At 40.6% G+C, this 11,100-nt stretch overlaps 1 protein-coding gene across 1 annotated transcript in view; it reads left to right on the top strand.

Moving 5' to 3' along the window:
• Window positions 1-14: 14 nt before the first annotated feature.
• OGFOD1 (2-oxoglutarate and iron dependent oxygenase domain containing 1) overlaps window positions 15-11,100 on the top strand; it is a 38,982-nt gene continuing 27,896 nt past the window's right edge. The window contains exons 1-4 of the mRNA XM_060132164.1: window positions 15-210; window positions 1,955-2,100; window positions 6,153-6,199; window positions 9,342-9,442. Coding sequence (XP_059988147.1) covers window positions 57-210; window positions 1,955-2,100; window positions 6,153-6,199; window positions 9,342-9,442 — 448 coding nt within the window. The 5' untranslated portion in view covers window positions 15-56. The remainder of the gene's footprint in view (window positions 211-1,954; window positions 2,101-6,152; window positions 6,200-9,341; window positions 9,443-11,100) is intronic.

Raw genomic sequence — 11,100 nt, 5'->3', positions numbered from 1 at the left:
CCGTAGGAAAAAAGCCGCTCGGTTAGCGTGACGTGGGTCTTGCAGCTTGCGAGGAGATGAGTGGTAAGAGGCCTGCTGAGCCCGTCACGGGCCGGGCTGGGAAAAAGGGAAAGAAGGAGGTGATGGCGAAGTTTTCGGATGCTGTCACGGAGGAAACCTTGAAAAAGCAGGTGGTTGAGGCCTGGAGTCGCAGGACGCCGTTTCGCCACGGTAAGCGGGTGCTGTGAAGGGGAAGGCGCAGCGCCGGGTCGGGGGCCTCTGAAAAAGTCCTGGCACTCTAGCCGATTCCTGAGCAGCGAGGCTACAGGGGAAGAGGCTCTTGGAGAGAGCGTGACTTTGCCACCTCCGACTCTCCTGCCTGGCCTGCTGTCCCTTTTCCAAGTTCAGTTTGGATTTACAAACCTAGAAGAGGAAGAAATGAAGGCCAGGGAGTTTCGGGAAGTACAGGGCATGCAAGTTCATGGAAATTCTGGAATTAGAGGTGAGGTAGAATTTTCTTCACTGTGCGTCGTTGGGCAATGGGTTCAGCTCCTTACTATGTAAAGTAGGATAGCTAATAGTATTTCCCTCAGAAAGATGTTGAGTGTGATTAATAAGCTAATGTATGTATGCATCAATACATATTTTTCAGAGTAAGGACCAGTAAACATTTGGACACATAGTCGAGGGCTTTTGCGGTTTTCCTCCGAAGGTAACGCTCGTTTGTCCCATGATAGTGTAGCCAGAGCATTTGTTGGGAGCTGCCAAATAGCAGGCACCTGAGCTTACTCAGTTTTGCCGGTCTGTAGTTCAGCAACGTGACCCATGAAGGTAAACATGGTTTTGACCAAAGGAAGGAACCTTCATCAAATGATTCCAGCCTCAGCTTTGTCAAATATCACCTGATAGGATAAGAACTCTGCTTAATGCATCATGCTTTCCCTTCTAAAGTTTGCCATGATTTTTGTTTCAGTGGTTGAGTGCTTTAAGAGATGAGTCCTTGGTGTCCCGGATGCACACAGAAAGTGGTAGCTTAGTGTTTGGAGTGTAAGCTCTGGACACTCAGGGACTTTTCAGTTTCCTTATGTGTGGGATGGAGATAGTGATGACGTCTACCTTAGAACTGTTGAGAAGATTAAATGAGATAATGCATGTTAAAGCACCACAGTGCCTGGCAGCTGGTGGGAGGTGGTGGTGGTTTGTATTAGAGGGGTACGTAATCTGTCCCACCAGAAGCAGTGGGTAAAACGTTGAGGTAAAACTCAAAGAGTTAGAGGAGGTTATGCCTGAGCTGATTTTTTTTTAAGAAGTATGTATTTTATAACTTTCTCTAGCAGTAACTTAGGCAAAGAAAAAGGGTTGAAGAAAAATTGGCTACCAGTATTGTTATTCTCATTTTTAATTTGCTACTCTCATTTGAAGTTTTGGGGGGAAATGAATTAAGACTGTAAAATACATTCAGTTGAATAAGTAATCGTTGAACTAAAAAACCCCAAAAAGAGCAGAAATCTTAATTTAGTGACATCGTTTGTACTCATCTTAAGGACTAATATTTTTAAGCACAGTACCTTTAAAAAGTAGTATTAAGTGGAGGAAAAAAAAAAAGGAAGAGCCTATAATTCTTGCCCAAAATCTTAAATTTTAGGTACTAGATTTCTGAAAATTCACGACCATCCCTTTTGTATTCTCTCTACTGTGCTGCTCACAGGTCAAAAATACAAAAGGGGGCTTCCCTGGTGGCGCAGTGGTTGAGAGTCCGCCTGCCGATGCAGGGGACATGGGTTCGTGCCCAGGTCTGGGAAGATCCCACATGCCGCAGAGCGGCTAGGCCCGTGAGCCATGGCCGCTGAGCCTACGCGTCCGGAGCCTGTGCTCCACACGGGAGAGGCCACAATAGTGAGAGGCCCGTGTACCGCAAAAAAATATATATATATACAAAAGGGAAAAGTCACAGATAATGCTTTCCTCCCCACAGAAGCCATTGTCATGGACATGGACCCCTTTCTTCACTGTGTGATCCCAAACTTCATCCAAAGCGAAAACTTCTTGGAAGGACTTCAGAAGGAACTTTTGAACTTGGACTTCCATGAAAAGTATAATGATTTATATAAGTTCCAGCAGGTATTTATGGCCCTTTCACATTAGCTTTTCCACTTCAGAAATTCATTTTCTATAAAATCATTGAATACCTTTAGACTTGAGGTTTTAGTTTGGGTTTGCCATTGAGGGTCCTTGCCTTGACATTGTTAAAAGCATTCATTTATTTAACATAAGCTGAGTGTTAACTATGTGTTTGGTGCTTTAATTATTATATGGAAGTCTTTGCCAGTTCCTACCCTGAAAGCCTTTAAAATCTAAAATAATAGAGGTGATAGTGATGGTGAAAGAGAGTCAGAAAATACAGTAAGCCAGTAAGTAAATACATTATAAACAAAAAGGATAAGTACATTTTGGGGAGTGGTATAATGAAGAGAGTAGTACGTTGGAAGGTAATAACCATTTAAATTTTTGAGTTCATGTCTTTGTTTTAGGTGGCTTTCTGTATTGCAGTATGTCCCGCAGAGAGTTAGATCTATTCTTTTTAAATCGGTGGACAGTTGAATTTGGCAGAAAAGACTGTTTCAAAATCAAGGCTGGTTTTCCTACTCTTAGGAGACAGGCCCAGTCTAGGTATAAAAACATATAGGTCATTGGTTTCCCCAGTTTGTGGGGAATATCTTTTAGTACATGGCGTACATCACTCTTAGAAATCGTTACAGAACCTCAAGGACATCAGCCTTTAAAATCACAAAAAATAAAATAAAAGTGAAGATTAAGAACTATTTTGTTTTCTTTCCATTTCCCGCTGATTTCTTCTTATCTGGGATAAAAGAGTAACAATTCTCTGTTTTGCATTTATTCTTTTACACTAGAGCTGGTTGTGTCCCCTGGTCTATCTTTGGGCCTTATACATATGATTGAATTAACCAAGTTAGGTTAAATACAGAAATGATGTTACTCTTAATAATTCAGAAAATCTAATGAAAAATAACTTTTGTCCATAGTAAAGTTGTAAGATTTTAATTAACCTATAGGTTAATTAAAAACCATGGTTGTCTGCCTTTGTAATTATATCAGCTTTGATAACACTAGGCCTCTTTTGTTGATTTGGGGCTATATGCATCTGATTACTGAAATTGAGAAATCAAAGTGGTTTTTGCTTAATGCAATTGGGTAGATGAAAATACTTCTAATTGTGAAGTCGGTGAGAGGCAAAATAATAGAAAGGGCCCCGGATAATGAGAGGAAAAAGAAGCAGCCATTACTTTAGATCCCCATGGGTGCTTGGTGAAACTCTGCTGTGAATAATTTTTACTATGCTCACTTTGGGACTGAACTTCTTCATCCTAAGACAGTAAATATAAAACCTGCTTTCAGTCTCCTGTGCTGTAAAACTTCACTTATATCCCTTTTTCTTTGCTTGTGTTGTGAATTGACTTGATAATTGGGTCTATAACAACTTCCAGTCCTCCTAACCAAGTTTGTCATTAGGAGTAGCCTGATACTCTGTATTTTAAAGCAAGCATTACTGAGTGCATGCTTTATGCCACGCTAAGTGCTTTATATTTATTAATTCATTAAATCCTTATAATGATACATTACTGGTTCCTGTTTCACAGATAAAGAAACTACATCAGGTTTTCCTTCTTTTCTGGATCATTCCCTTCAACATACCAAAAAAAAAAAGAAAGAAAGAAAGCTGTTAGTTCTTCTTTTCTTAAGGAAAACAATGCTGTTGACCTAACTTTCCCCTTCAGCTATCACCCCATTCCTCTGCTCACCTTGACAGTAGCATTCCTTCTGAGTTGTGTATAGTGTCTCAAATTCCTCTTCTGTTCTCTGTTAAGCCCACTTTATTAGGCTTTCACCTGTTACACGCCACTGAAACTGTACTTGTTAAGGTCACTCACAACTTCCACATTAGTAAATCCAGTCATCAGTCTTCAGGCCTGGTTTTACTTGACGCTCGGCAACATTTGACCTACTTTGTTTCTCCTCCTTCCTGGAGACTCTCCCCCGACCGCCCCCCCTTACTTTCAGGAAACCATCCTCTCTTCATTTTCCTTCTACCTCACAGGTGAGTCCTTCTTAGTTCCCTTCGGTAGGTTTTCCTTTTGTACCTGGCTTCTTAATGACAGAGTACTCTAGGGCTTAGCCTTTGGATCACTTCCAAACAGATTGCAGAGAGTCTCATGGCTTTGCCTCTACTCTAGGATATTTATGAAGTGTCTCACACTTAGCAAAACTAAACTCCTGATCTTCTCCCCCTAAATCTGCTCCACCTGCAGTTTTCCCCATCTCAGTTCATGACAGTCTTTCCAGTGGCTGAGGTTATCCTTGATTCCTCTCTCATACCTCATCTCCAGTCCATTGGGAAATCCTGTGGGCTCTACCTTCAGAATATATTCAGAAAAGCCCACTTCGTTCCACTTCCACTGCCAACACCTGATCCAAGCCATCTTTTTCTCTCACCAGGATTATCCTCTTAGCATATTAACCAGTCTCCTTGCTTCCACCCTTGCCCACCTACAGCCATTGTGTTCTTTTAAAATGTTAATGGAGGGACTTCCCTGGTGCCACAGTGGTTAAGAATCCACCTGTCAATGCAGAGGACTCAGGTTCAATCTCTGGTCCAGGAAGATCCCACATGCCGTGGAGCAACTAAGCCCATGTGCCACAACTACTGAGCCTGAGCTCTAGAGCCCACAAGCCACAACTGCTGAGCAGCAAGCCACAACTGCTGAGCAGCATGCCGCAACTACTGAAGTCCACGCGCTTAGAGCCCATGCTCCACAACAAGAGAAGCCACCGCAATGAGAAGCCCGCGCACCACAATGAAGAGTAGCTCCCGCTCACCACAGCTAGAGAAAGCCTGTGTGCAGCAATGAAGACCCAATGCAGCCAAAAATAAAAATTAATAAAGTAAAAAAAAAAAGTTAATGGACCCAAGAGAATTGAAAACATTTGTTCACATAAAAGCTTGTACATAGATGTTTGTAGCAGCATTATCTATAATAGCCAAAAAGTAGAAACACCCAACGTCTGTCAACTAATGAATGGATAGACCAAATGTGGTACGTCTATACAATGGAATATTATTCAGCCAGAAGAAGGAATGAAGTACTAAGTACTGCTGCAACATGGATGAACCTTGAAAGCATACTCAGTGAAAGAAGCTAGACACAGAAGGCCACATATAGTGTGATTCCTTTTATATGTAATGAGCAGCAAAACATATATAGAGACAGAGAGTAGATTAGTGGTTGCCAGGAGCTGGGGGGAGGGAGGGTGGGATGGGGAGTGACTGCCTGATAGGTACAGGGTTTCTTTTTAGTGTGATGAAAATATTCTGGAATTAGTGGTGATAGTTGCACAGCAGGTGAGTGCTAAAAATCCACTGAATACACACTTTCAGGTGGTTAAAATGGTAAATTTTATGTGAATTTTATCTCAGTTTTTAAAAATTAAATGGAATCATATTATTCCTTTGCCCCAAATCTCCAAAGGTTCTCATTTCTCTGAGTAAAAGCCAGAGTAGTTCTAAGGCTCCCATTGCATCTTTGGCCCCTTCTCCTGCTGCTCTCCCCCAAATTGCTGTTGCAGCTGCACAGGCTCCTGCAATTTCTTGAACAGGCCAGGCATTCTTCACACTCAGGACCTTGAATCCACTTTGCTGAGATATTCCCTTGGTACACCTCCCAACCTCCTTCAAGCCTTTGCTTCACCTCAGTGAAGTCTAACCTGGCCACCAAATTTATAATTGCAAACCTTTCCCCACTCTCAGCACTTCTGGTCCCTCGTACTCTGCTTTATTTTCCTCGACATTTGTCACCTTTTTTTATACTGATAATCGACTTTTTATGTTTGTTGTCCCTCTCCGTCAAGAATATAAGTCCCACTGTAATAACTATGTAAGTATTTGTTGAATGAATAAGGCACAGAGAGGCTAGGTAACTTGCCTGAGTCACAGAGCTGCCAAATGGAGGGGCCATACCTGAAACCCAGGGAGTTTGGCTTCAGAGTCCAGGCTCTTAACGACAATGCTTTACTGCCAGAGTGTTCCCTAAACTAGTCTCCTCTGTGTGTCTGATTTATGAAGGAAATCCTTTTTTTTTCTTTTTTTCATGATCAAGTCTGATGATCTGAAGAAGAGAAGAGAGCCTCACATCTGTGCTTTAAGGTAAACAAGCGCTCATATTTGTTGGGTGCATAATATGTGCCAGACAGAGGAGTAAATGTTTTAAATGTTATGTCATACAACCTTTGCTGGCGTTATTGTCCCCTTTTGTAGAGGAGGAAACAGACGCTGAGAAATTAAGTAACTTCTTCAAAGTTAACTAGGTAAAAATTGAGGGAATTAAGATATAAACCTAAGTCTGTCTGATTCCAGGGCCCAAGTTCTCAATGATAAAATGTTCAACCGTTAGTAATTAAGGAAACAAATTGATGCTGGAGATACCATCTTTCACATGTTAGTTTGCAAGTATTTAAAACAAAAACTCCAGTGTTGACAGAGGGGTAGATACCTTTATACAGTGCCGCAATCTTGAAGATGGTTTTGAAAGGTGTATCAAAACGCTTAAAATGATGCTTGTCTTTTTGTAGTGTAATTCTACTTATAAGAATTTATCCTGAGAAAATAATTAAGGGTGTGCTCAAAAATTCTATACAAGATTGTTTATTTTGATGGTGTTTCTAACAGTGAAAAATCACAAATTAAATGCCCACCCATCAAGATTTATATAGCTACTGGTACAAAACAAAGTGAAAAACTATACAATCGTTGAGTATGATGTGTCTTTTTTTTTTTATTTGGCTGCATTGGGTCTTTGTTGCAGTGCACAGGCTTCTCATTGCGGTGGCTTCTCTTGTTGCGGAGCACGGGCTCTAGGCACACGGGCTTCAGTAATTGTGGCTCGCAGGCTCTAGAGCGCAGGCTCAGTAGTTGTGGTGCACAGGCTTTGTTGCTCAGCGGCATGTGGGATCTTCCCGGACCAGGGATTGAACCTGTGTTTCCTGTATTGGCAGGTGGATTGTTAACCACTGTGCCACCAGGGAAGTCCCAATGTGTGTGACTTTTAACACATGAGTATGGTAAAGTTATTTCATCATTCTAAGGTGCTTTTTGTGTGTGTATTTTAACCTCTCTGAGACTCAGTGTCTCACACAATTATTGTTGTATCCTATTTTTTGAAGTGATGTATAAAATGATGATACTTCTTGCAGGCAAAGGCATATTAGGCTAGATGAAATAAACTTATCAAGAGAAAAGTTAAAATAGCACACATGGTGGATCCCATATGAAAAAAGAGACGTATATTTGGATACCTGCGTGTGTACAAAGGAAAAGACTTGGAAGGATGGAATGTTTAAATCTGGCTAGTAGGACTACAGGTTTTTTAAAGTTTCTTTTTACCTATAATAGGGTTTTTTCCTAGTTTTGCTACAGTAAGCCCATGTTACTTTGTAATAGCTGTCTGTTTTTCATCTATACAGTATACGTTATATTTTCTCATTCTTTTCTTCTCTGCAATATTTCCATAAATGGTAGCAGTCTGCAGAGTTTATTTCTTCTAAATCCTGAAGTATTGCTCACGTGTTAACTGTAACTCATAATATTTCATATTTATTTTAGACCTTTTTTCCCCCAAGACCATGCTTTAAAGCACTATCTCATTAGTTCATACCACACCTCTGGTAAGTACTTCTTTCCTATGGGACTGAGTTACATTCTGTATCCAACACATAACAGCCAGATGGTATGAGAGATGGAATTCCTTGGTCTTTACCGAAAGGTGATCTTTTTATTTCCCAATTGGGTTCTGTGATTTCTCTCATGAATACAATTAACAAATGAGAATGACGGCAGAAAATAACCCTGTCGTGACACTTTCATAGGGTAACTAGAGAAAGAGCTTTCTATGGAATAAATTTGTGGAAGCTGATGTTACCAGTAACAGAGGGAGTGAAGGCTTTGATAATACTAGTTACATAAAACATCAAGATTCAAGATTTTGTGAAAATGTTGACCACCTACATTACCTGAAGCCTGGTTTAGCAGTTTGCTATGCTGACCTATTATGTCTAATTTGCAACTCTGCCTATAAAATTTACATGGCACTTTTGTTTGGACTAACCAAGCACAATATTGTATGGAATTTTTCGGATTGGGTAGCATACAGTGTAAAAAGATATTTGGTAATAAAATTTCAGGGCATCAACCTGGAGACTTGGTATCTAGTTATTAGCAGTATAATTGCATTTTATGGGGATTTCAGTGATGTACATTTGGACTAGAATGATCCAAAAAATACTGTCTCTTCATGTGCAAAATTTGAACTAACATAAACCCTTCAAAAATGTTTTTTAAAATGTTTTTCCAGTTTTATTGAGATATAATTGACATAAAAATGTTAATTCATCAAAGTTAACATAATTTCAAAGTTGACTGCCAACTGAGTAAGTTTTAAATTGTGTTAGAGTTCTATACAGAGCCACTTTTAGCTGGTAAATGGAAATGTTCAACCATCTTTGTTTTTTTGGTATCCTGTTAATATCAGAACTTCTGTGAAAGAGTTTATTATTATACAATTAGCATAATAGTCACCATTATTTTAATCTACAACAGTGTCACCCACCCAAGTGTTCATTAAACAACAGTGCTAGTATTGGTGCTGAAAAACAGCTCTAAAAATCAGTGACTTCGGGCTGGAACATTGGTGTTCCTATGACAAAGGCCAGACCACTGTCATAATAAGGCAATACTATAAATTTAAGAGTAAGAAAAATAAGATGAGGGACTTCCCTAGCGGTCCAGTGGATAGGACTCTGCGCTTCCACTGCAGGGGGCACTGGTTCGATCCCTGGTTGGGGAACCAAGATCCCTCATGCCACATGGCGCAGCCAAAAAAAGAAAAGAAAAGAAAACGGGCCTCCCTGGTGGCGCAGTGGTTGGGAGTCCACCTGCCGATGCAGGGGACACGGGTTCGTGCCCCGGTCTGGGGCCCGTGAGCCATGTCTGCTGAGCCTGCGCTTCCGGAGCCTGTGCTCCACAACGGGAGAGGCCACAACAGTGAGAGGCCCGCGTACCGCAAAAAAAAAAAAAAAAAAGAAAACAGTAGAGCAAAAATATATTGCAGTAGAGAGATTTACATTTATTTCTCTGGGACTGTTACTCCTAAACTTTGCAAGTTTAAAGTGAGGAACATTCTCAAGAATAGATCTTAAATAAACCAAAACCTCCAGGAAAAAATAGTTGTGGCATAGATCCAAATGGAGCCCACATTATGGTGTAACAAGTTATCTTTTGTTTACATTTCTAGGAAAATTCTGTTTGAACATTTCCGGGCTTGGCTTTCAGACATTTCAAAGATTGACCTGGAATCAACCATTGACATGTCCTGTGCTAAATATGAATTCTCAGGTAAGAAAGATTAAAATCTTGCTGTCGCTAAGATTTCAAGGCTTTAACTAAATGATGATGGGAAGACAGTTGTCAGTGTTCCAAAATCCTAGACTTCGTGTCACTGCATAGCATGAGAATCTTCTTGATGAGTACAGTCTGACCCAGCTCATGTATAGAAATGCCCATCTTATTGGAAGGTATAAGGCAGTGGTTCTCTTTGGGAGTATGTTGAAAGCTATGAACATATTGTAACCAAGCAAGGGCTTGTGTGCCCAAGGCACACAAAGCCAAGCTCTTGACAGCGGTGTTTGTAGCAAAATAAGGATGCCAAGCAAGGAGAATGGGCAGCTCACGCTCAAAAAATGTGAACTCCCCAGTGGCTTTCAGGGAGGGGTCTTTAAAGACAGGGGAGAGGGTTTTTGGATGCATGATCAGCTTGTGGACTTTCTTCTGATTGGTTGGTGGTGAGGGAACAGAATGATGTTTCAGGAATCTCAATCACTGACCTTCTGGTTCCAGCCAGAAGTCTGGGGTCTGTGTGCTTGTGGTCAGCACATAATTGCCATCCTCCACCTGGGTGGTGAGGGGGTTTCTTAGTTTCTGCAGAACAACTCAAAAATATGCATCAGATTCTTATCTCTCTCCCTTCAGGAGGAACTAGGAGTCCTGTGACTCTCGTTTCCTAATCATTAACTGCTTGAGCCTGCTCTTTGTAACCTGGGGGAGGCCCAGGAGACTGAAGTCTTTTTTTCTATAAACAAGAAATAAGGGACACAGAGGGGCTTTTGTGCCCAGGAAGGCCTTGCAGGGTCCTGCTTGGTTTCAGTATATTCAGAAAAAGGCCAATAATGCACATACACACCAACTTTGCATACGGTATCTGGAAATTCAGAGGTGATGGTGTAAACTACTCTTAAACTTCCCAGGAAACACATATTTCCCTCAATGTCTTTTTTTTCTTTTGAAGGTAATGAGTGAATATATTCTTAAGGAAAAAACATCAAACAATATAGAATACAGTGTAATTCACAATAGTCCCCTTCACCTTCTCCTTGTCCCTCTTTATCTTCAGATGTGTCCACTGTCACCAGTTTGGGGTGCATCCTTCTTGTTACCTTTCTGAGCATATAAATGTCCTTTTGATAACATGTTTGGTTTTCATCTAGAAGGAAAAGTGTTTTGTATTGTTTTGTTTTACTAAACAAAATTCTGCTTTGGGTTTACTCTCCCACATTGTCCTAGGGAAGTACAAATTGGTAACAGCATTTTGAGAATAACTTAGACACATGAAGAGTCATATCATATGCCCTTTTCTTTAACTTTTTTTTTAATTTGAAGTAATTTCAAACTGACAGACAACTGGCAAGCATAGTACATTAAATAAGTTTTTTCCATTTTACCTGAGAGTAGGTTGCCCTTAGGATGCTCCGTGACCCCTGAGTACTTCAGTAACTCCTACAACAAGGACACTTCTGCTATGTGACAGTAAGAAGCCATCAGAATCAGGAACTACGATTAATACATTATTCCCATCTAATCTGCAGGCTCCATTCAAATTCTATGATTTGGTCTTTTATAGCAAAGGGATCTGGTCCAGGGTTGCACATAGCATTTAGTTGTCATGTGCCTTCAGTCTAGACAAGTTCCACAGTCTTTCTTTGACCTTCATGATCTTG

Source organism: Lagenorhynchus albirostris, chromosome 19 (genome assembly GCF_949774975.1).
Source record: "Lagenorhynchus albirostris chromosome 19, mLagAlb1.1, whole genome shotgun sequence".
Taxonomy (NCBI): Eukaryota; Metazoa; Chordata; class Mammalia; order Artiodactyla; family Delphinidae; genus Lagenorhynchus; species Lagenorhynchus albirostris.
Note: the sequence above shows the minus strand (reverse complement) of the source record. Positions and strands in the feature narration are given on the sequence as shown.